Source organism: Amblyomma mixtum, chromosome 1 (genome assembly GCF_055824585.1).
Source record: "Amblyomma mixtum isolate Tamu chromosome 1, ASM5582458v1, whole genome shotgun sequence".
Taxonomy (NCBI): Eukaryota; Metazoa; Arthropoda; class Arachnida; order Ixodida; family Ixodidae; genus Amblyomma; species Amblyomma mixtum.
The window spans coordinates 98,813,115-98,839,646 of NC_143012.1; the positions used below are offsets into that span (position 1 = coordinate 98,813,115).

The following is a 26,532-nucleotide window of genomic DNA, read 5'->3' on the forward strand; positions in this document are numbered from 1 at the left end:
AAATGGATAGAACTCTGCATGTGCAACAAGTTAGAGTGCAATATTATGCTGCACGGTAGTATTCTTTCTCCTTTTCAATATTAACCTTTTCAGGTGTCATTTTTTGTTTCATTGAAATCAGTTATTTTTTTCACCTAAGTAGTACATTCAGGCCTCAAGAAAGGGAGTTTGCTAGTTTTTGAGCGTGAAAGACCAGCACGTAAGTTTTCACAACGATGTGCAGAATTCCGTACAAAGTGTCAGATTTCTTAGAAATAGTAACATCAAAATGTTCTCATGTGTCAGGTAAGCACCCTAGGAATCGTGGAATCATTTTGCATTTCGAAGAGGCACATTACGCCCGAAACTGAGCAAAAACAATCAGTGTTTTCACTCGCAACTAAATTCGTCAGCACAAAAATGGTGGACAAAGTGCTACCCAGCTCACTCTTATGTGAGATATTATTTACTGCGTTTGCTACCTGGCACAAAAAAACAACTTATTTGCAACAAGAAGGGTGCTCAATTCGACTAGAACAACGAAATCACTGCTGGGTGCACCAGTCTCTCTCAGAAAAAGCTTTGAGTTTGCTGTATACATGATTGTGTACAAAGCGTCTGAAAGGGTTAACAGTGAAAAAATCATGCTTGCAGTACCATGTCATCGACACAGATAACTTATGCGACATTGCAGCATTCCGCTACGACCTTCAATGGTCTCGCAGAATATTTTGTGCGCAGTTACCATAAGAAATGCACAAATGACTAGTAGCACACTCATTTACAGGCCATGCTTTCTTTTAGAGATCTTGTTAAAGTGTGGCTTACACAAAAGTGACATTTTTCCACTGAAATTTTCCGAATAAAGTGGCACCCAGGCTATGCATGTACCATTCGTGCGACAACCCATGTTATGGCCACTTAGCGTGGGCCTGGCAGATAATTTATACAAATAACGCATTGAAAGCCTGGATGAGAAGACCGGCAGGAACTGCCCGCAATGAAACAAGACTGGTACAGCCCTTCATTGGCAGACTCACTTAACTTATTCCAGATGAGAATTATGGCAGAGACCACTTACTCTACACAGCACTTCACATGCAAGGCCTGCCATCGTATGTAAGGCAGCACTCGCCTCATCTGCTCTTCAGCTCACTTCCGTGCTGAAAACGGCATGGAAATCAAGCGTACCTTCATTTTACTGTGAGGTTAGTTTATTGTAATGTTGGTAGCTGCCCGTGGCACAAGTCACATGAGGGAAATATACAGCTCTTTGCTTCTTTATAATATATATATAAGTGTGTGAACGAAACCAACAGCCAAAGAAACCAAGCAGCATAGGGCATGCTCTTTTTTTTGTAGTTTTCACCAATAGGAGACTAATAAAAGCATATATATATATATATATATATTGTTGGGTGCCAAGTTGCGGCAAGTGGTCCATAAACAAGTGCAGCCCTTACGTGTGTGTACGATGTGCATTTGCATGCACATATGTGTGGGTGCTTGTGTGTACACAAAGGTACATACTTAACCTATAACGCATATTAATATAGAATTTGACTATTACAGTCAAGCTAGTTATGCTTTGCAACTGCTATCAGACCCATAATTACCACTTTTGTCCACCATGCAAGGTGAAAATGAGGAGTTGGAATACAGAAATGTGATGAAACATACAACAAAGACCATCAAGTAACATCTCTTCTTTTTTATTGCTGCATTGATGGTATCATTACTAAAATGCCCACTGTACTCATAAAATTCAAGACTGTCTGGAAATCATGACGCATAGTTTTCCTTGTTTCGTTTCACCAAAGATTTCCCCTTTGCAAATGTTAAACTAGATAGCAAAGTATGCACCAATCAGTGTCCGCTTCAAGGTGTGACGAGTACACTGTTTCAATAAAGGGCCAAGACAGCTCCGAGGCCAACGCCAAAAGAAACACAAATTTTGAACTCATGAAGTTTCATGTCACTGCCTAAGTACAGTACATCGGTCTTATTTTTCTCAGCACTGACATCTCTGGCTGATCAGTTTTAAGTTTAATGGAATTTAACGTCCCAAACCAGCTCAGGCTATGAGGGATGCCGCAGTGGAGGGCTCCGGAAATTTCGACCACCTGGGGGTTCTTCAACGTGCACCGACACAGCAGAGTACACGGGGCTCTAGAAATTCACCTCCATCGAAATGTGACCACCGGAGCCAGGACCGAATCAGCGCCTTTCGGGTAAGCAGCCTAGGACCATAACCACTGATCTACTGCAGTGGCTTTATCTCTGGCTGAGATGAGCGAAACAATGCAGCTCAATTTGAAAGAGGTGGAAAGCAACACTTTGGTGACTTCTAGCACTAGATCCACTGCAGACTGGCAATGAACAGATCAGTGAGCCATTAGTCATTCTGTCTAAAAAAGCACTGTTTTTGCCACGTGTGTTTTATGTGACACTGCATAACCAGGAGATGCATTAGATTTAATGGAAAAAGAGGCAATGGTTGGAACATTTAAGTTTTGTCATACAGTCAGCCAGTTAACACGGAAAAGCAATTATGAAAAACCAGCGACTATGGTTAGCCTGCTGCTAAAAAAGAAAAATGGAAGTGAGTGGGCGAGTTGGTTTTCCAGTGTGACAGTGAAAGCACTCAAAAAGACAAGGACGACAGAAAAGGAGAGACATACAAAGCGCTTTGTATGTCTCTCCTTTTCTGTTGCCCTTGTCCTTTTGAGCGCTTTCACTGTCAAAATGCTAAAACAGGAGGAGGTACTCCTTAATGAACACTGAAGAGTTTAGCCTAGCAGTCTACCAGGAAGGCTACTCCAGATTAAGGCCCCTAGTGTCCCGTGATTCCGTGAAAAATCACACATTTAAGCATTTTTCATGGAATTTTGTGTTGGCTGCCAGATTCTCATTTTATCGATACTGTTGTTATTGCGGACACCAGTAGGAGTGACAGAATGATGGGAAAATTAGTAATTTACCATATTTGCATGAATACAACACGAGGAGGAGTTCGAGGCCTCAGCAAAATTTGAAAAAAAAAAAAGATGTTATTGTGATTGCAATGAAGTCCTAAGCCATTAAGGCCAACCACAGCTGATGGAGGCTCCGCTGCAGGTAGAGAGAGCAGCTGGGAGGCAATGGCTGACAATGTACATTGCACGGCTAAATGCAGGACTAAATGGCCAAGCCTTTGGTGATTAATGCACTAAGCCACTAAGCTCAGCACATGTCTTTTTTATTTATTGAAGCTCCATGGTTACTTTATTTATTATTATTATTAGGTATTATTTACAAACTACTGCTGCCCGAGGGCCAAGCAGAGTGGGCAATATAACAACAGCCAAAGATCACCACAGCAAACTTCAAATTAAAAAAAAAAAGAGAAAACAGACAGACACTACAAAACGCCTGTATGATGAACATAAAGGCAGTCAGAAGTAAAAGGTTGCTGTATGAACAACACTGTCAAAAAGAAAAAACAGGAAGAAATATTATAAAAATATTGCTCCAATTGCATGCCACACCACTCACAGGCTCCTGAGATCGTGCCATGTTCATGAGGTCCTGCATTCTGTCTTCAAAGCCAGGGGCAAATGCAGCCGGGTTGATTGCAACAAAACACTGGCCCTGAAAAAAGTAGAATCATTTGTTGCGTACTAATTTCATAATCCAAAACGCCTGCCCTGCCTAATCCACCTTTTTCACAAGGCTGCACCGCGCATGCTCGCCTCTTCTACTCCAACTGCACTGGTTGAGAAAAAACCACCAGCTCCTACTGTGCATGCGCAGCTCATGTTAGTGACAGGCGCATGTACCAGGTGGCGGCAGCTGTCAAGCATCACCATCATCATCATGACTGCGCCCACTGCAGGGCAAGGGCCTCTCCCATGTCTCTCCAATCAACCCTGTCCTTTGCCAGTTGCGGCCACCATATTCCCACAAACTACTTAATCTCATCCACTCGCCTAAGTTTCTGCCGCCCCCTGCTACGCTTGCCTTCCCTTGGAATCCACTCCGTTACCCTTGAGGACCAGCGGTTATCTTGCCTTCGCATTACATGCCCTGCCCAAGCCCACTTCTTCCTCTTGATTTCAACTAGGATGTCATCAACCCGCGTTTGTTCCCTCACCCACTCTGCCCTCTTCCGGTCTCTTAACATTACGCCTATCATTTTCCTTTCCATAGCTAGCTGCGTTGTCCTTAGCTTAGGCTGAACCCTCTTTGCTTGCTAGCCTCCACGTTTCTGCCCCATAGGTGAGTACCGGTAAGATACAGCTGTTGTATACTTTTCTCTTCAGGGACATTGGTAAGCTGCCATTCATGATCTGAGAGAACCTGCCACATGCGCTCCACCCCATTCTTATTCTTCTACTTATTTCCCTCTCATGATCCGGATCAGCTGTGACTACCTGCCCTAAATAGGCGTATTCTCTTACTACTTGCAGCACCTCGCCACCAATTGCAAGCTGCTCTTCTCTTGCTAGGCTGTTGAACATTACTTTGGCTTTCTGCATGCTAATTTTTAACGCCACCGGTCTGCACTGCAAAACAGAACAAAGCAAACAAACGTGTCTCCACCTACTGCGCCGTGCTTCAGTCTAAGCCTTCATGTGTCACAAAACAGTTTGCACAAGTCAAATAAACACTTTCTGTGAAGACACATGTCAAACAAGGGTCCCTTAGATCAAGACGCAGGAGTGAAGACACCAGAACTAAGAAGTGAAAGAGCGTACGTTGTTGGGCTAGTCGGTCAATCATGGTGAATACAAGGGGGGGTACTGCGCACAAAAGGACAAGGACTAGAAGGACTGCGCTTGTTGTGTTATCTTCTAGTCCTTGTCCTTTTGTGCGCAGTACCCCCCCTTAAGAAGTGAAGACACCAGAGTGAAGACACCAGAACCAGAAGAAGCATGCTTATCAAACTACCCTTGAAAGGTGTCTTCAACAGTGGTGATGCACTTGCCACCTCTGCTGGCAAGGTAGATGAAAAAATGCACCGCATTCCCTCGCAAATCTGAGAGATTATGGCACAAAATAATGGTGTGAAAATAACTTACTACAACTTAATCCTACAAAAACCACTTTCATGATATTCCGCTCTCATCAAAAGCATGTCATCCCGAGCCCAGCCATTTATCTGGGACATCATATTATCACTGCCTCCGAATCCGTTACATTTTTCGGCATCACGCTTGACTGTCATCTAAAATTTCATCTACACACCAAATCTATCAGTAAAAAAATTTCATTTGGAATAAGGGTGTTAATAAAAACTAGACTTTTCTTTCAACGCCATGTTCTCTTGTCCCTGTACTATGCTTTCATTAACAGTCACCTTAATTATTGCCTATCATCATGGGGTAATACCTATTCATGCCATATGTCATGTATTTCTCATCTTCAAAATCAAGCGCTTCGAATTTTATCTTTCAGCCCATACACAGCCACTGCTTCACCTCTTTACTCTGACCTAAACATTCTGCCATTGAAATGCCTCCTTAATCTTAGGTTAGGTCTTCTAATCTACCGCGCTCGCAATAATAACAATCAACTTCTCTGTTTTTCCGTATCTTTCCTTTCTAATAGCAATAACACTAGATTCTCTGAACAAAATAATATGCTTCTACCAAAAGTGAACACAAATTATGGAAAACAAACTGCTTTTTTCTCCGCCATCAAAACCTGGAATTCATTACCACTAGCAATCAAATCCGCACGTTCGCAGCCCGCTTTCTACACTTCACTAAAAAAACATCTCCTATCAACCCATTCAGCTTCATGCCATGCTTAAGGTTGCCTTCATCTTATTTTATGTTCCCCACTCTGACAGCAAACGGTCATATTGTTAATCTTCTGGAACCTTTTTTTTTTTTTCTTTCTCCGCCTGTGTATTATATCTGCATTTATTCAATGCCCATTGTTATCTGATGTCTTTTTGTGTTCTTTCTATTGCTCTTATGTTTTGCTATTTTATGCCTTTTTTGTTAAATTATGCCCGTTAACTATTGTATAACTTATTCATTGCCGCAAATTACACTAATAGGTTTTAACTTGATTGTATATTTTTATTCCAGCTCCTCTGCCAAACTTATGCACTTTCCTTATGTATTCCTGATGGGAGGTCCCCCAGACAGTTTTCACTTTGGGACCTCCTACTGTACTAACTTTTTTATGAAACTTACAACTCATTTGTATTTCGTTTTAATAAACCTTCAAACCTTCAAACTACATTGCCCCAGCAATGTAAATGTGTCCTGGGAGCTCTTGCTATGAACACACAAGAAAAAAAAAAAGAAAAAGCCATGCATAAATGATTAGACTAGTTCTTTGGAAAATACAGGAGTGCTCAACTCCAGTTTGTAGTCCCACTGGGAACACAACCCAGAATGACACTCGTCTGTGGCATATCTCAACTCCGCAGACTGCACTACAAGTTTGATGCACATGAAAAAATATGCATGTATTAATAGAAAATGTTGCAAAAATGCTGCAACAGCGTTATCCATCCCGAAAGGTGACAGTGCACGAATAAAGGTAAAGCTGTTCTCCACAACGCCCTTGGTATCAAAGTGAGCAAAGTACACCAGGCTATGGCCGCTGCTAGGTTTTGTTAAGGTTGGCTTCACCACATGACAGCAATGTGCCCTGGAAATTAAGTACAAGAAACCGAAAGCCATCCTCGAGCACACCCCAAGTTCACCTCGTCATGCATTTCACAGCGTTAGCGCAGCTAGCAGGTACCCAAGGCCGCACAACTGGGCCTTCTCCATGCATTTGAAATGATCAAAGAGCACCACTTGCAGGGGCATGGATTGCCTGTTCGAAATATTGAATGTTCCGCTTGACGAGAGTTCAATAAATGTAGACAATACTGCTGCATTTTTCAATGCTATATTCAAGGGGACATTGTGGTTTCTATGTAAACAGTATGATATATCAGGGTTTAATATATCTGGTCAAGAGGAAGAAAAAAAATCAGGGGGCACTTTGACTGTCTAAAGTGCACAGAGGTGAAAGCGTTTTCCGCACCACTTTGCCTATGTGACACTGGTGACATCACCACTGGATGATGTAACACATAAATGATGATGAATGACAATTTACTAATTAATAACTAAGTACTAATTGACTGGTAATTGATGACACTTAAGCTTTGCCTTCAGGAGTGGAACATGACAGCATGTTGTGACAGCGTGTTGTACGCTGTTGTACGCTGCTGTACGGAACACCACCACCTGTTCGCAATGCATTGCCCTTTGAATGCAACGCTTTTTGAGGAAAGGAAATGGCGCAGTAATTCTCTCTCATCTCCGTGGACACCTGAACCGCACCGTAGAGGAAGGGAGGAAGTGGGAGTGAAAGAAGATAGATAAAGAGGAGCCGTAATGAAGAAAATGAAAATTGTATTTGAGGAAAGGAAATTACGCAGTAACTGTCTCACATATCTCAGTGGACACTGTCAAAACACTGACAAGGACATGGACACAGCTGTGGAGGCTGCTGACAGGGCTGTGGACACATCTGCTGACGTGGCTGCCGACATGGCTCCTAACCACAGTATGAGGCATTAAAGGCTTTCGCCTTAATATGTTTGGTCAGGGCATGCAATGCGAAGGCAAGATAACCGCTGGTCCCTAAGGGTAACGGAGTGGACTCCAAGAGAAGGCAAGCGTAGCAGGGGGAGGCAGAAAATTAGGTGGGCGGATGAGATTAACAGGTTTGCGGGGGGAATACGGTGGCCGCAACTGGTGAAGGACGGTTAATTGGAGAGACATGGGAGAGGCCTTTGCCCCGCAATGGGCGTAATCAGGCTGATGATGATGAGTATATATCTGGGTTCAACTGTAGCAGATTCAGGAATAAAGCGAGGGTAGAAGACCTTTTCCACTGCTATGTTTTGCGTGGCTGAACAACTCTAGGATCCTGTCTTGTGCCCTGAAGCATGAATGGAGCCAGGCCACAAAAGAGGGCAGGTAATGCTTGGATTTCCCCCACTAAGACAGCCTATGCTCCATTAGCTTTGAAGCACAAGAGGCGAGCCACACTCGCCACAGTACGCAGAAAGGTCCTCAGAAGAAAGGTCTCAGAAATGGCACACCCAAGCTGTTAGCATCATCAGCAGCAGCAGCATAACTACGCCCACTGCAGGGCAAAGGCCTCTCCCATGTCTCTCCAACTAACCCTGTCCTTCGCCAGTTGCAGCCACAGTATCCCCGCAAATTTCTTAATCTCATCCGCCCACCTGACTTTCTGCTCTCCCCTGCTACGCTTGCCTTCTCTTGGAATCCACTCCGTTCTCTTGCCTTCGCATTACATGCCCTAACCAAGCCCACTTCTTCCTCTTGATTTCAACTAGGATGTCATTAACCCCCGTTTGTTCCCTCACCCACCCCGCTCTCTTCCGATCTCTTAACGTTACACCTATCATTATGCTAGCTGTTAACAGGCTAGCATAATGTCTCGTTTCCAAGGCCTTACTGTAGGGGCTCAAGTAAGTCCCATGACCATTCATCAGTCCGGTTTTAAAGCCTCTGATCTGACACACAGTCAGGACCCAAATCACATGTCTACCACAACCCCACTAAGGCAATCCACAACACACTCATTAATCAGAGTGCATGGTGACAAGGTCATGCAAGTCAAGGAAGAGAATTTGCCTTTCTTTTGTTGTGCATTGTTGAAGTCTCCAGCTAAAAGGCAAATGCCCCCCTCAACTTACAATGGCTGTTAGTTGCTGTACAATGCAACTCAGGAGTGAAAAATTGGTTCCCTTTTACACTAGACTCGGAGCACAGACGCTGATTTCATATTTATAATTCATTGTTAATAACCTCATTGCAAAATCTGGCCAGTTCAAGCATTTTGATGCAAGACTATAGTCAGATACAACTAAAGAACGAAGCAGCAGATGCCCCTCAAAAAAGGCCCTTCAGACAACTGCGTTGACCAATTTTCATGGCGCCGCAGTTAATCCGATTAAGCCGTGGTCGTTCTCCATTAATCGCCACCCCCTGAAACTTCACATTAGCATGCCCGAAGGGATTGGTCAAGGGGGAGAATCGGTCAACGCCATTGGCTGGAGGGGCTTCTCTGAGGGTCATTTGCCGCTTCATTCTCGAGTTGTATCCGAACATACCAGTGGCATAGGACCTTTAGTCGAACCTTCATAAAAAAATGCAGAATCAATACCAACCAGATCTGCTGGGTCTGTCACATTCAGCCAGGATCGAATGCTGGTGCCATACTGGGCGCCACTGAGCACTCCACAAAACAGATCAACCATCATGGCCAGACCATAGCCCTTGTAGCCACCTGTAACGCGTCATAATAAACACAAAGTGATGATGGCCAATGAGACAATATAATTAATACATTCAAAACCCCATATATTGAACTCACAAAAAAATGCCTACGAGTTCGATATAATGTGTGATTCTATATCAAAACAGCGGTAAATTTAACAACACACAAACTCACTGAGGTGAAAAAAAATGTATTTATATGATAGCCATTTAGTCCACGCAGATTACCGAGCAAACTAGCTGTGAATTTTTTATGCTTCTTCCCCTTCATTGCCTCAGAGAGAACACATTCTTTGATGTAATTGATGGACTCCATACAGTTGAGACCACAGCCTTGTATCAATGCACAATAGTGATGAACCATGCTGAGCACATGGAGCACGTGGGCACAGGTTCTCTCAAGTCTTCGTCACAATTTGCATCAGTGGTGTCTTGATGCAAATCCTGATTATCCTGTCCTGATTATCTGTGAAGTCAGCAATGATGTATTCGTCCACGAGCTCTCTTGCAGTCTCAACATCGTCGTCTGCAGAGACAAAGTCACCCACGGCTGACCAAATAGCACCAAAGAATTCAGACAACTGGTTCCACAAATCTTCAAGCCCCACAACGGCTTCATCGAGCTCACCCAACAAAGAAGTTGCACCTTCTTCTCTAGGAAAGTGGAGACCAGAATTTCGGAAGCAGTTCTGTATAGTTTCGTTTTTGACATCATTCCCCTACCCACTTAGCACAGACAGGGTGCCTAAGAGGTCGATTTTTGAGTTTCTTCAAGTCCTCAGGTTCTGCAGGAGCCATGCAATTAGACGTTTACTACAGCCAACCTTCACCGTGTGGATTATTCCCAGGTCCAATGGTTGAAGCATCAATGTAGTGTTTAGCGACAGGAAATGAAGTGCAATGCTGCTGAAACTAGCACTGCAGTGGTGGGCACAGCCCTTGTCTACAATGAGGTAGATGTTGCGATCTTGGCAGTCCAGGTTGTCGCTCCAAGATTTCAGCAACTAGGCAAAACGTTTGCGGGTCATCCACGCCCCTTGACTGGACCTGTCGGTCACTGGAACTTAAAGCGCATTCTGCAAGCAACGCAGAACTGCTTTTTTCTGCTGGGTCTCTTCTCCGTTTTCGCCCGAAAGTCAGCCTTGTTCTTGAAAATGGCGCTCAGCGTGCTTCTCGAAATGTTGTACGATGCAACTATTCGATTTCTTCTCACCTTTTACAACTCGCTTGATAATTTCCAGTTTCATGGAAAACAGGAAGCTCTGCCATTTTGCAGCTGCCATCGCACGCACAAAGAGGCAACGAAAACCATGCAAAGTTGCCGATGGCAGCACAACACACCAGATGTGTGAACTGCGTGACAACACGGGTACAACAAGCAAAATGCACTAAAGGTGCTTATTCTGGTTGGCTGGGCACACGCCCGCCACCTACGTCATGGAAAACCAGCATCACCGTTGCTCTGCGTGCACTACTTAGCAGCGGGAAAGATAATCACCAGAGATGTGCTGATGGAAGGCTAGCTTCTTGAGTCGACTGGTATTGCCAAAAGTTTAACTATCGGAAGTGATGGCTACTGTATTTAATCGAATTTAGGCCAGTACTTCTTTTTTTAAAATGCGTTTACAAAAATTGGGGGTCGGCTTAGATTCAAGGATGCAGTTTGCCCGCAACCACTAGACACGTAACGTTATCTCGCGGCCATAGACTTGCAGCTCGCAGGCTCCATTTTACTTGTTGTGAACACGTTGTGAACAAAGGTCTCGTCATTCTGTGCTTCCTTGTGTTTGTCGCCTAGTGACCACGAGAAGCGCACGTGTTCGCGGTGCAATGGCACCCACCAAGCGGTGCCACTACACCACACCTTTTAACCGGGAGGTAGTGTTGGAAGTGGAGAGAACTTCAAATCTACAAACTCAGCGCGACTCTGCCGTGGACAAGAAGAACATGCACCACTGGCGGAAGCAGCGGAACAAGCTCTTCAACTGCGCTGCAAAGTGAATGGACTTCACTGGACGCAAGAGTGGGCGACACCACAAAGTGGAGACTTTATCCAACTTTAGCCGACTTTATCAGGAAGCAAAGGGAAGGTGCAATGCCCGTGACGATGGAGATAATACAGGCGAAGGTGAGGGAGATCGCAAACGTTAGAGGCATTGCACGAACCCAATTCAAGGCCAGCAGGGGCTGGGTCACTCGTTTCATGAAGCATTCCGGGCCCAGTGTGAAACGGCGGACTTCCGTGTGCCAAAACCTAACCCCTGACTTTGAGGAGAAGCTGGTCACATTCCAGCACTTCGTTATCAAGAAGCGGCTGGACAAGGAGTACAGACTGGGCCAAATTGGGAACGCCGATCAGACCCCTGTGTATTTCAACATGCCCGTGGCACACAGTCGATGAGAAGGGCGCAAAGCAGGTGACAGTAAGAACTGCTGGATACGAAAGTAATGTATTACCGTGATGTTACGTCGCATGGCTGATGGGCAAAGACTGCTGCCCTACATCTTTTCTAAGTGAAAGACGCTTCCAGCCGCAGAAATTTTCCCTAAAAACGTTTCTGTGTGCGCTCATGAGAATGGATGGATGAGAGGTACCCTTGTCAGAGATTGGGTGAAGACCGTTTGGCAATGCCATGCCAGGGCCCTGTTGTTCAAGGAGTCACTCGTGGTTCTTGACTCCTACCGCGGCCACTTGACAGATGCCATGAAGTCTGTGCTTTGGAAGGCGGCACGGACATTGCGGTAATACCGGAGGTATGACGAGCCAGCTGCAATCGCTCGACGCTGCTATCAACAAGCCGTTTAAGGACAGGCTGCGGAGGCATTACAACAAATAGCTGACGCAGCAAGACCATCAACTCACACCGACCGGGCGCATCAAGCGTGCTTCACTTAGCCAAATGGAGAACTGGGTCGCCACAGCATGGGACGTAATTGCGCCCGAGCTGATTGTGCAGAGCTTCCGAAAGTGCGGCATCTCGAAAGTGCTGGACGGAACGAAGACAATGCGCTCTGGGAAGAAGCCAGCGACAAAGAGGAAGGCAATGTCGCTGAAGACGACCATGAATGAGCATTAGACGTGCTACGATGAGCGTCGCAAGCGTAATAAGATGCACGTTCTAGTCCCAGTCAATGCCTTTTCTTCATTCGCCTTACATTCGAGGAAAGCATTCTTATTTTCTGACCTTCTGAACTTCAGAGGTTCACGAAACGATTCTTTACAGCTGCTGTTTAAAAAGCCTGCACCAGAGCAGGGGGCAAACATTTCAGAACTGTAAAAAATGCTGGGAAAACTTACTGCACCTTGCAATGCTGAGGTATGCACGGAAAATAAAATTTGATGTTCACTCGCACTATGAGTGGAATTCTGCCCCAAGGCAGAGTAAACTTACTATATCTCAACTTGGAAACAGCATTAGCACCGTAATGCATGAACGAGTGACATAATTTGCGAGGCAGTGGTAATTTAAGCTCTTTGGAGGGGGCCTTGTCCTGGAATGAACTCAATTCAGATCATGACGATGACAGCGCAACAACAGCGCTGCTCCAGTCAGCTGCACAGGATATGCCACTGCAAGAAGTATAGTACACTGTTCGATCCACTCTTTCCCTTGGAACATCATCGCCAGGCCACGTGAACACAGCAACTCACTTGTCTCCATCGTTCCACCCAGTGGCAGTAAGGCACCATCACTGAGAACTTCTTCAGGCTTGTTGGTCACCTGCAGGAGTAAGAGCAAAGCATGATGCACCCTTCCAGCAATACCTCAGCCTCCTTCAACAGTTTTGCCTACCATGTCTAACAAGAAAAAAGCCTAGCTAGGACCAGACAAGAGCTTCAACTAACTTATATTTCACTGCAATCACATTTTCAAAGCTTTTGTAATATTTCTCAATGAGTCATACTGTGATTTGGTAAACAAGTTTACTTCTCGAACCTGAATAGACAATGAGCAAGGCTAAAGACAGTTAACGGACATGTTCCTGGACCACGTTTCAAGGATAACACAAATAGTTAGCAAAGCATCCATGCTATCCTGGGATTCAGCAAGCCAGAATCCCTCTGAGCATATACACACGGCAGAAAATATGGCTTAGCTTAAAGAACCAGCCTTGTAGTCTATATACTTAACTTCCGTTTACCAATAGGCTGGAGGTTCTATGTCTCATAAGAAATTCGATTACATCAAATGCGTTATGGCTGCCAGTTTCTCGCACTTGAAGGGAACTGAAAAAAAATCCCGGATAATCAAGTTTTTTTAAGAAAGCAAATCCTGCTGCTAACATTATGATATTACACAGTTCCAAAAAACTGTGCGAACAGTAAGGATATATTCCAATTTTGGCCACTCGAAATATCGATCAGCGACTACATTTTCACTGAGTAACTTAAACCTCCTACCAAGCAAAGTCAACCTATATTCACAAGACACTCCTATTAAACATGTTCTTCACAAAAGACCATGAACTCACCTCCCCACTACCGTTGATTGCCCAGCCAGAGGGAATCTGCTCCCCTTTCCGGTGCTGAAGCTCAACCTGCAGCAAGAAGCATCAGCAGCTCATCATCATCATCATCAGCCTGACTGCGCCCACAGCAGGGCAAAGGCCTCTGCCCCATGTCTCTCACATTAACCCTGTCCTTTGCCAGTTGCGGCCACTGTATCCCTGCAAACTTCTTGATCTCATCCGCCCACCTGACTTTCTGCCGCCCCCTGCTACGCTTGCCTTCTTTTGGAATCTACGCCGTTATCCTTCATTATCCTTTTAAGGACCAGCGGTTATCTTGCCTTCGCATTACATGCCCTGCCCAAGCCCACTTCTTCCTCCTGATTTCAACTAGGATGTCATTAACCTGTGTTTGTTCCCTCACCCACTATTGCATCAGCAGTTGAAATAGCTCAACATGGAGGAGTTGGATGTGAAAGCCACAAAGCTACTTCCACTCGTAGCTACAACTACGAGTGGAAGTCTATGCTGTGTGGCTGGTCTTGAGACACTACAAAGCACTCCCTTCCACACAGGTGTTACAACACGGTAAACACAAAAACATGAGGCACTGGGGTCTCATTTTTTTGCTTGTGTGCAGTGTGGGTTCAATATGCGCCTGTGCGCTTCCCGTTTCTTCTGGTTTTATTGCTTTTCGCCTTGATTTCTGAAAGTCACCTACAATCACTGGCTTCTTAGGTTTTTGTACAAAACGTGCGGATCAGCCTCCTTTGATATTAAAGCTGTTAGTTCAGCGCCCTGTGTATCTCGTCCTTCCTTCGTTCCTCGTCTTCCAACGCTACAATGTTCAGCACGAAAGAGGCTTGGCAGAAATACACCTGTACACATTAGTCGTGTTCCATCACCCTGGAACACTCCTGTGTTGCCCTTTCGCAGGCCCCGAGAGCAGCTCGGGTACCCCGACTGAACAGCAAATAGCCTTGCTCACACCTCTGTCAAGGTTTTGCTGGGTTGATGCAGTTAGACACAGCTCAAGAATAAGGCTCCCGACCGATGCATTGCGAAGGATGACCCTTCAGCCTACTTTTGCGACGTCATGGTCAAATGTCTCATACCAGCTGCCATAGCTGCTAGCATCTGGAAGATGTCACATGACAACAGGTCAATATCAGGTATCATAACAGGTATCATGACAACAGGACAGATAGTATCATGAAAACAGATCGATGCCAGTGGTTGGCACGGGGGTTCTTGAGTTGTATCCTACTAACTTTCGACTGGTCAGGAAACTTCCCTTGACAGGGACACAACCTGCCACTATGAGAGGTACTATTCTATGTTGGCCAAACAGCAAACACACCCTCAGGCTCTCAAAGTGTGCCCAGGATAGTAATCTGACCAGAACAACAATCCAGCTTTAAGAAAAAAAAAAACCAAGAACATGAAGTGCAAAAGCTTCTCGACGTCATGACAGTGTGCTTCAGTTTGTGCGCCGCACAGAACATACGATGGTTCATATCGCAGCCTCAAAGAGCTTAAAATTGACGTTCACGCAGCTTGAGGCCATTTTCAGCAGTCAAACAAAATCTACCAAGCAAAAAAAGTTGCAGTGGTATGCAAAACATAGAATGCATGCACCTATCAGGACTCAGTCAGGACAGCTGCAGCATATGAAGTTGCACGTTCAGTAATTTGCATGCAGTTCTGCTATGGCATAGTTCTTATATACATTGTTTAAAAACACAGTGATCATTCTCAGAAGTATAAATTACAGCCGACCGCCGTAAAGATGGACTTGGTTAAGACAAATTCTCGGATAAAGTAAACAATGTGAGACTATATATCGCTTGTTCTGCTGTGACGAACTTTTGCAGCGACCATGCACCATGGCGACCCCGCGTAACGGCACTCACAGGGTGCCCACGCAGCACTCCGAAGGAAAGGAAAAAATATGCAAACAGCTCCCGTGCAAGAAAGCGAACTAAAAAAAAAACACGAAAAATACAGGAAGAACAGGACGGACAGGAGTGCATTAGCAACTGATGTGCGGTCGAAGCATCACCTCTCACTCGGTGAGCAAGCGCCAGGAAATTCAGTGCGTGTCAACAAGATAAAAATCCAAATAAAAATGTGACGTAGCTGCATGACAGACATATGGAAGAAACCAAGAGAAACAAAAAATCTAAAAAAAAAGGGCAAAAACCTAAACCTATCATGTTACCGAAGCACGCAATCGGCACATGCAAAAGGTGAAAACTTTCTGCTTTACTGAACTCTAAGAAAGCGAACCCCACAAGATCACAAAAAAAACTGCCAGGAAGCATCTTGCGGGAGAGCATTTTTAGGGGAAAGCTTTCTCGCCTGTGTGTAAAAGGCAGGGCACCTGCGCAAATGCAGTGGTCATATCCCAGCATCACGAGCGCGTCACGTGCCACGTGCTGCCTCCCACAGACTAAAAGGCATGCATGTACAAAGTGCACCCAGTCATCGACTTGGGGCCTCCAGAACTGCGTCAGAGTTGGTCACAGGTATGCTCAGGAAGGAGCCAGATAGGAGAGAGGTGCACAGCTACCCTGCTGGACACCTCTGAAGCGCTTAGGGCAGAGTGGAAAGCAAGAATAAAAGAACACACATACAAATAGCAGCCACCTTTGCGGGAACAGAAAAAACAGAAAACTAGACCAATGCTATTTTCAAGTCGGATACTGTGGGCTTGTTTCGTGCTCTCAGTCTTCATCTCACTTCATGCACAGTGCAAAATATTTATTAACAATTGTACTCTCCGAAAACCCATTTTATGCATTGTTTTCAAGAAATATACAGAGTGTTCCGTATTTATCTGCCTGGGTTAGAAAAAATTCTCCTGTGCAAACTACTTGCTGTTTGGGGCCAAGCACAGACCATAGGGTGGCTTATGATCGTTTGTGTTTTTCAATAATTAATTTAAACATCACAACTTCCTTGGACTGCCTGGAATCAGTGAAAAACTGCACTTGTCTGCGCGGAGAATTTTAATCGAGGCTAGTGGGATAGCAGATTTGAGAGGCTGCGCCATCTGAGGTACTACGACACCTACCCCAGCTCAGAGCAGGGATACTGGTTGCCTCGCATTTCACCAGATGGCACGGCCTCTCAAATCGGCTATCCCGCTAGCCTCGATTAAAATTCTCCGCGCAGACTACTCCAGTTTTTCACCGATTCCAGGTACTCCAAGGAAGTTCTGATGTTAAATTATTTATAAAAAAATGCTACCATAAGCTACCCTGTGGTCTGTGCTTTAGCAGAAATAGACCAGTGGTTTGCACAGGAGAATTTTTTACAACCCGGACAGATAAATACGGAACATCCTGTACAAATTGGCACATCTAGCATGCTCACATATCTCTTTTAGGGACACTTCTGTTAAAATGAACCTTTGATAAGACGAACAAGTTGTCTGGTCCCTTCAAGTTCATATTAAAGGGAGTCTACTTACACTAACTATAGCTGCACATACAATGAACATGTGCTCATCTTATAACTAGGTGCTAGATATGTAACATTCACAACTACTACTTTTGTTTCTCATACCCACAATTCATACACTGTTGACAAGAGATCCCAGCACAGATTTTTCTCTGGGACACCTTTGTGTAGACTTTTCCTCAATGCATATTCATGTTTTGACACTAATGCATTCAACGTGTCAGCATGAGGCTCGAATAACACATACTATATGCGAGCATTTTACTTGCCTTTCCAAGTGCCACGGCAGAAGTTGCCATGTCAAGGACAAATGAGTCGCCGTCCTTTCCAGGAGCAGCCACACTGATTGGGTTTGTCCCCAAGAATTTCTGCAAACAGCAGCCCAGAGTCGTTCAACTGCATGACAAATGCCTACCAACAATTCACAATGGAACTGAACCTTTCTTTGGTGGAGCCATCAGACTGTCTACTACATCTGAGCACTAAATGTTTTGTTTTTAAAAGCACTTGCTTTGTAAAATATCAAAGTTTCCAAAATTCATTCATTTATAATCACTCTGTGCTTTCCTTTACATATTAACATAGTAAGTCGCTTCCACACAGGGATACATATATATTTGGTAGCTTACACATTCAACTAATCATTGTGACATTAATATTTCCATATTTTCAGGTTCAGACATCAAGGCAGCATGTCAGTGAAGGTAAACAAATATTCCTTTCACCTGCAATCACAGCTGTCCTCCAAAAAATTTGTGCACATTAACAAGAGCTTTGGCTCATTCGTCTAACATAATTACTCGCGCAATTAGCGAACACACTTTTTTTCTTTAAATTGAGGTTCAAAAAAGGGAACACATAAATTACACGCACATTTTGTGAACATGCCCTAACAAAACTCTACAAAGGTCACAATGCACAGTATAAACTGTACACTGATGCCTAAGTGTCAACCCACCAGCTCGTACTCCTCACTGGCCAAAAATAACAATGACTAATGACCAAAAATGACTAATGACTATAAGACATACACCCCACCCTGCCCCTCAGGATAGCATAATGGTGCCTGCTCAGCTCAAAGCAATAAACCCACAATGATACAGTCGTGAAGCTAGCAGCCAGAGTCAAATGCAGATAACAGACAATAAAATGGCAATAAAACGGCGATAAAAAGAGAAAATGGCAGGCATCATGGAAAATGAATGACCAAGGATCCAACCTTCTTTCCCCCAGATGGAGCCACTAGTGGAGATGCATTTGTGTACGACATGCCCTGAAACAGAGACAGTGTGCAGACGAAGTCATACGACTTGGCCATAACATCACGGTAGTAGTGTGGAACTCATACTATGACATGGACAAGCACTGCAATCATTAAAGGTGCACTGAAGAGGAATCTGAGCTCGTCTTTCTGCTGCAGGAACTCCATCTACACGTTCCGAGCGTTCTTGGAAACTTCGAATTACTGCCCTGTGTGGCCGATTTACCTAATTTAAAACGGATTAAACGCCCGGCTCCCACCTTTTCGTTTTCAATTCCATGTGGACGATGAGAGGAGTCAGCCAACCTTTCAAGCAGGCCCGTGGCGGCTTGTTGCTCTGCCATTGGTGGAGTAATACGTAGTGATCAGCGAAAGCAAAGAGTCCATGCGTATTTTTATTTCTGTGGGCCTAATTTGCAGCTATATAGTCTCTGACTGGATCTATTTATTGACGGAAACCTAAAAAACAAAATAAAAGTGAAAGCCACACGACTGCCTGAAAGGCACTCCGTGCGTTGGTCGACTCCTTCCACTGTCTGCGGAGAATTAAAAAAAAAATGCGTGAGCCAGACGTTAATCCAGTTTAAATGATAGAAATCGGCCACACGGGGCAATAATTCGACGTTTCTAAGAATGCTCAGAACGTGTAGGTCGAGTTCCCGCGGCAAAAAGATAAGTTCACATTCCTCTTCAGTGCACCTTTAACACACACAGACTCTCACTACAGAAGGAATAAAGAGAGATTGCCTTTTATTGCAACAGAAACTTGAATAAAAAGGTAATAATCAAAGCAAGAGGTAAGGGTAATCTGTAGCAGAGCAAGAGGACAAAAGATGGAAACGTTCCTCACCAACATGCCTCTTGAAGCTGCCATCATACTGTAGAAGCCAGCAATGCCATAGTGATTTGAACCTGCAGGTATTTAAGAGAATTTTTGCAAGAAAATGTCGCAACAAAGGACAATATTCATCTGTTCTGTGGTGAGACCCTGTAACAAATAACATACAAAACTGGCAGAGCTAATATCGATAATGATAGATGTTGAATGACTTTTTGTGTGCCAAAGTTACACTCGACATGAGCTTGAAGCACACCAAAGTGGAGAGCTATAGATTTATTTCAACCATAGGGGGCCTTACAATGTGCACTCAAATCTGAGACAATGTGCACTCAAATCTCAGCGCACGAGACGCTTCTTCACTCAGTTTCGATCATAAATATTCAGCTGCCACGGTCAGTGTGCCTGCATGTGAAGTCCAATATGTTGCAGTTATAAAGGGGAGAACCTTGACAACACCAAGCTAAGCTTAAAATGAATGCGTAACTCTAGGGCTCACAAAAGTGACGTATGCAGGGTAATTACATCAAAGGACTAGGGACACGAAGTTTTCAAGTTCTGTTCCGTTCTTTTCTTTTCTGCTGATAACAGCGTGCAGAGCTTTACGAATGATAAAACTGTGAAAGATATTCCCCGGTGGTGCTTCAGACCTTTTATTGCAGCAGTCTTTTTTTTCTTTTTTGCCTAGAGCTTGTTTCTAAGAGCTGCAGAGTCGGACATCGGAACATGGAACACACAACAGAACACTCACAGAACGCAGATGCAGATGCATTTTCTGTTCCGCCCAGGGATAGTAGACACCAGGACATTTGCGCAAGACGCAGAGGCACAGAGATGCAGGAAAGCAGGCAAGGGGCAAAGTCACCTCGAAAACGGGATTACTGCACTGAAAAACATGGACAACAGAAGCAGAAGTGGAAAGGATGCATGTCCTGTTCCCTTCGGTTTCTGTTGTCCACGTTTTTTAGCGCAGTAATCCCGTTTTCAAGACGATCATTCCCCAACTAGCCCAACTTGCTGCTCTGCTAAAGGAGTTAAATGTTGGATGCCTCTGTGGCATTGCTCTTCATAAACATGAAATGGTTTGGTTTGGTTTATGGGGTTTAACGTCCCAAAGCGACTAAGGCTATGAGAGACGCCGTAGTGGAGGGCTCCGGAAATTTCGACCACCTGGGGATCTTTAACATGCACTGACATCGCACAGTACACGGGCCTCGAATTTCTCCTCCAAAGAAATTCAACCGCCGCGGCCGGGATCGAACCCGCGTCTTTCGGGCCAGCAGCCGAGCACCATAGCCACTGAGCCACCGCGGCGGCCATAAACATGAAATAAACTAACAAAATTCAGCAATGATTAAAGGCTACGCACACCAAAGAGAGGTCCCAATGTGCCGGCTACAGTGTCGTGAAATGTCCTCCTCGTTAGGGACTGAATGAAGCACGACGATTATTTTATCATAGCCCAGAAAATTTTGAGGGCAGCAACCACCACCCCTCGCCTCCCTTCGGTGTGACATCAGTGGCTCAGTTGTCTACTGTGGCTCACGCAACCGCCACAAGTCTCATTCGGCTGGAGTAGACAGCGGAGTAGCAAATGCATCAGTGTTCTGTGACTGCGTAAGACTGGCTGTTGTGTGCACCGGCCTCTGACATCTGACGGCACAGGCCACGAAAACAGACCCTAGGTGCAAAACAGTGCTGCAGTAAAAGGTCTGATGCATCACTGGGGCATAGTTCTAGTTTTACCATTCCTATGGCTATGCACACAGTTATCAGCAGAAAAAAAAAATGTAAAGTTGGTGTCCCTACTCCTTCATGGCAGTTATCATGAATGCATATCCTGGAGCAATGACTTAAGCTGTCAACATTCAAGACTTCAACTGCTTTCTCAATTTACAACCAATGTTCTCGGTAATCTTCTCTGTTTTTTCTACAGCCAGACTGTTTCTTGTTCAAAGAAGCAGACACACCAACATCAAGTTACACGTTACCACCCTTCCCCTCACCACTAATTTCACAGTGATAAGAAGTACTTTTATTTTCTTAAATAAAAAAAAAGGCACCTTACACAGAAATAACAGCACTACTGCAAGTGAATTCCCACTTAGGCCATGCTAGTTCTGTGTTCTCAATGAAAAAATAACCACTGACACTCAATGATTACTTCAAAGCGAAAAATGCCCAAAATGTACAGGCTCTTTACCAGATTCTCATGCCCAAGGAAATGCGATGCAAACTGGGGCATGTGACAGTGGTGTGCACCAGACTATATAAGTTCAACTAACTAATCAGGGGTTTCTTCACATGCACCAAAATCTTAGCACATGTTTCTGCATTTTTGCTTCCACCACAACCACTGAGCCACCACAAAGGGTCAGGAAGGCCTTCTATTACAGGAATCATAACACAAAAAAACAACCTTACTGCACCAATGATTTGAACTAGTTGGTACTGCTTCTCTCTCATATATTATACTACAACTTGTGTTTCAAGCTACCGCTGTGGCTCAGTGGATATGGCACTCAGCTGCTGACCCGGAAGACGCGAGTTCGATCCCGGCCGCGGTGGTCATTTTTCGATGGAGACGAAGTTCTAGAGGTCCGTGTACTGTGCGATGTCAGTGCACGTTGAAGAACCCCCCCCAGGTGGTGGAAATTTCCGGAGCCCTTCACTGCGGCGTCTCTCATAGCATGGGTCGCTTTGGTATGTTACACCTCCATAAACCTAAACCTAAGCTTGCATTTCTTCACAACAGAACATAGACAACACAGTGCCCTGTGTCTTTTGTGATTCCCAGCTAATGCACTGTTGTTGTGGTTGTTCATTAATTCTAAATAGGGCAGAAAATGAGGTCACAGGCAACAAGTACAAGTAAAAAATATAGCAAAAGCATGCCAACACTGAGTAGTACCATGCCATAGTGGGCACACAGGAGGCAACATGATTTTATTTTTCGTCATAAATGCTGATATTATAAAAGAAATCATTGAAACAACATCCTGTCTCTCTGCCTAATGCCTGTTACGTCCTGTAGGCCCAAGACCACACATGCCAGCTGCCCGCAAAGCGTAATTATTATGAGGACAAAAAAAGGGGCCCTGCTCACATTGAAACTAAGCTCGCAGCAGCCAAAAAAAGAAAATGTAAAAGGACAGCAACCCAGAGCATTACAGACCAGGGTTAATGCGTTGAAAGAGAGCCTGCAAAATCCAAGTTTGCTAATAGTTTTGTATGAACTTCCTGCTACGTCAACACTGTAAAGCTCACAATAGGCAAAACCCTGTTTTATGAAATTTTCAGCTAAGTAAAGAGATTGCAGTGCCACAATACAGTAGCAGGGTTATGTGACAAGTCAACCTGACAACTACGCACAAGCTGCGTTGTTCTTCCAAAGTCCTGTTTATGTTGGAGCATTCCTTTGTTTGAAACTATGTCCCAACCAGCACAAGTAGCCACTCTCAATCGGACGAAATTGTTTACTTAATGGAATGGAAAGCAGTCACCTGAGACTTGAACAAACTGAGCTCTACCCTAGTGTATAAAAAGAGCAAAAATAATTTACCACCTAAAACAAACCTGGAGCATTTTGAATTTTTAAATGCATTATACTCAACCTCTATGTCCTCAAGAACCATTCCCATGCTTGACTGGAATTTTTGCTACCAGGTGCATCGTGTAATGCACTGTTCGGACTGCTTTACAAAACTTCCCACCAGTGAGGATAACATCTGTCATATGGACGAATTTTCACTCTATGTTCAAAGGCACAAAAACATTTCTACAGTGGGGCATAAAGCACACAGCATCACAACAACATATACACAGTTCACTCATGTACACGGCTGAATAGAAGCACAATTCCAATACCATGAGAGCTATACATAAAAGAAAAATTAGGGTTTTTCCTTACACCACGCAAATTTCAGGATATAGAAGATAGAATGAGCTTTATAGAAGGTATGTGAGTAATGAATTATCACTGAAAAGCAAATGCACAACATTTTTAGTTCTTCAAAACAATTTCCAAATAAAAAAAAATCTTCAAATGAAAGTGAGCATAATGAGGCTGACAACACGAGTGAAGGAAAGCTGACAAGTTGCACATCATCATCATCACCATCATCAGCCTGACTATGCCCACTGCAGGGCAAAGGCCTCTCCCATGTCTCTCCCATTAACCCTGTCCTTTGCCAGATGCGGCCACCGTATCCTCGCAAATTTCTTAATCTCATCTGCCCACCTGAATTCACTGCCGCCCCCTGCTACGCTTGCCTTCTCTTGGAATCCACTCCGTTACCCTTAAGGACCAGCGGTTATCTTGCCTTCGCATTACATGCCCTGCCCAAGCCCACTTCTTCCTCTTGATTTCGACTAGGATGTCATCAACCCGCGTTTGTTCCCTCACCCACTCTCCGCCCTCTTCCGATCTCTTAGCGTTACACCTATCATTTTTCTTCCCATAGCTCGCTGCGTTGCCCTTAACTTAAGCTGAACCCTCTTTGTTAGCCTCGACGTTTCTGCCCCATAGGTGAGCACGGGTAAGATACAGCTGTTGTGTACTTTTCTCTTGAGTGATATTGGTAAGCTACCATTCATGATCTGAGAGAACCTGCCATATGCGCTCCACCCCATTCTTATTCTTCTAGTTATTTCTCTCTCATGATCCGGACCAGCTGTCACAACCTGCCTTAAGTAGACGTATTCCCTTACGATTTCCAGTACCTCGCTGCGAATTATGAACTTCTGTTCCCTTGCTGGGCTGTTCAACACTACTTTGGTTTTCTACATGTTAATTTTTAGACCCACGGTTCTGCTCTGCTGCCAGCATACAACTTAACCAATTTGCTTTTAAAGAGAGATGCTTTCAGATTTATGTGCAATGTTTGTAGCTGCACACAGTTAGTTCTACGCTGTTCAAGATTGCCGTAGGCTAATAGTGCGCCTTATATCGAAAGTTCTTCATCAGCTTTAAATGGGGTGTGGCGAAGAGTAATGATGATTTTGTTCTCCGACGACCGCCACGCATGTCTGTTGCTATCGCTGCTGTCAAGTTGCCGAGTTCTTTGTAGGTGCAAGACAGCCGAATAAAGAATTCGTTTCAGTGCCCCATTAGGATGATCAACTCTCATCCATGGCGTTGTCACCACCACATGACAATATGATGTTAGAATGCATTATCCAAAATGTATCAGTATATTCATACTCAATGCACACAACGTTTCGAAATGATACTGCCTGCAGCATTCTTAACTACAATATTCCTTCAAATGTTGAGTTGTGCTTTTCTTTTGTTTTAGGCCGTCTTGCATGTTATCACACTAACATTTAGTCCAGACAAGGAGACCAGACTTTGCAAAGAGGCAAGCACTAGTACCGGAAAGGATAGACTGCACATTCTCGCTATTCCCATGTGATGTCATGAGCCAAGCATAACAAAATCCGTAACAGCTTCCACAGAATGCAATTGGTTTAGTTTGGCTTATTGGGGTTTAACGTCCCGAAGCAACTCAGGCTATGAGAGACGCCGTAGTGGAGGGCTCCGGAAATTTCCACCACCTGGGGTTCTTTAACGTGCACTGACATCGCACAGTGCACGGGCCTCTAGAATTTCGTCTCCATCGAAATTCAGCCGCCGTGGCTGGGATCAGACTCGCGTCTTTCGGATCAGCAGCCGAGCACCATAACCACAGAGCCACTGCGGCTGGGCTCACAGAAGGCAATTACCAAAACATTCTAGTGCAACACTTCATATGACAACCCTTACTGTAAGCCCCTAGGTGTTATTCCAATTTGCATTGTGGATGCCATCAAAAGCATAGCAAATTCCATGACTGATGAACCTGTCATGAAATGCAACTGTCACAGATTGAGAGTGAAATTCCACATTGCTCCATGAAACAAACTGTCCACTACCACACGCAGACTTCAGAAATACATCCATAAGCAGAATGCATGCAATCCGTGACTGTTAAAGCTGCCATGGAACATAATTACCACAGACTGCATGAAAATTAAATGTGAAGTGAAGAGGAATCTGAACTCGTCTTTTTGCCGTGGGAACTCAATCTACACATTCCGAGCATTCTTAGAAACTTCGACTTATTGCCCTGTGTGGCCGATTTGCCTAATTAAATCGGATTAACGTCCGGCTCCCGCCTTTTTTTTTTTTTTTTAAATTCTCTCCGTACGGTGGGCTGAGTCGACCAACGACTGGAGTGCCTTTCAGCCAGCTCCGTGGAGGCTTTGCTTTCGCTTTATTTTGTTTTTTAGGTTTCCATGAATAAATAGTTTCATTCGCAGATAATATAGCCGCAAAATAAGCCTGCAGAAATAAAAATACGCGCGGACTATTTGTTACTACGGATTACTACGTATTACTCCGCCGATGGCAGAGCGGCGAGACTCCACAGAGCTGGCTGAAAGGCGCTCCACGCGTTGGTCGACTCCGCCCACCATATGGGGGAGAATTTTAAAAAAAAGGCGGGAGCCGGACGTTAATCCAATTTAATTAGGGAAATCGGCCATAAATGGCAATAAGTTGCAGTTTCTAAGAATGCTGGGAACGTGTAGATTGAGTTCCCATGGCAAAAAGACGAGTTCAGATTCCTCTTCAGTGCATCTTTAAGACCAGAGCTCGTCACCTCGTGCCACAACCCATCCGATGCCTGCTTGCTGTGCCTTGTGCATGGCCAGCTCCATGCAGAACTTGCCCACGACAGGACCGAGAACATTCCGGCCGTCAACCAGGGCGGTGGCGGCCAGCTCGTTGACAATCACGGGCGAACCAGACGGTTCGCAGACGCCCTTCTGAATGTCTGCCACGTACATTTCTGTTGAGAAGGAGAAAATTAAGACAGCAGACTGAAGTAGTTTACAAACAAAGCACAGCAGTGCAGACAACGTAGGACTGCAAACTGTTATCTGCTTTACACCAGATAATTCATGAAAAAAAAACAGGTCTAATTCAACATATGCTAAACAAAAAAAAAGCAATGGGAACAAAAAAAAATTCAGGTCTCCTTGCAAAGCTTCACTATAAGCCAATGCATTCTGATTTTCAGCAAAACCACCAGTGCTAATTATAGCCTAATCAAAGTGAGAACTGCCAGTTACCATAAACCATATTTACCGCAAACTAGCAACCTGCCGCAGTGGCTCAGTGGTTAAAGTGTTGGTCTACCGAGCCGGAATATCCGAGTTCGAACCCAACCGCAGCGGTCGCATTTCGATGGAGG

At 44.5% G+C, this 26,532-nt stretch overlaps 1 protein-coding gene across 3 annotated transcripts in view; it reads right to left on the minus strand.

Annotated features, from left to right (window-relative positions):
* Nucleotides 1–26,532, minus strand: part of LOC149367306 (uncharacterized) — a 43,396-nt gene that overhangs the window by 5,571 nt on the left and 11,293 nt on the right. The window contains exons 3-10 of one of the 3 annotated variants that reach the window (XM_089554968.1): nucleotides 25,939–26,127; nucleotides 19,310–19,371; nucleotides 18,418–18,471; nucleotides 17,468–17,566; nucleotides 13,758–13,823; nucleotides 12,937–13,006; nucleotides 9,176–9,294; nucleotides 3,514–3,609 (exon numbers count right to left, since the gene is read on the minus strand). In XM_089554968.1, the coding sequence (XP_089411094.1) occupies nucleotides 3,514–3,609; nucleotides 9,176–9,294; nucleotides 12,937–13,006; nucleotides 13,758–13,823; nucleotides 17,468–17,566; nucleotides 18,418–18,471; nucleotides 19,310–19,371; nucleotides 25,939–26,127 (755 nt within the window). The remainder of the gene's footprint in view (nucleotides 1–3,513; nucleotides 3,610–9,175; nucleotides 9,295–12,936; nucleotides 13,007–13,757; nucleotides 13,824–17,467; nucleotides 17,567–18,417; nucleotides 18,472–19,309; nucleotides 19,372–25,938; nucleotides 26,128–26,532) is intronic. The other 2 variants (XM_089554970.1, XM_089554969.1) reach the window with 2 other exon arrangements.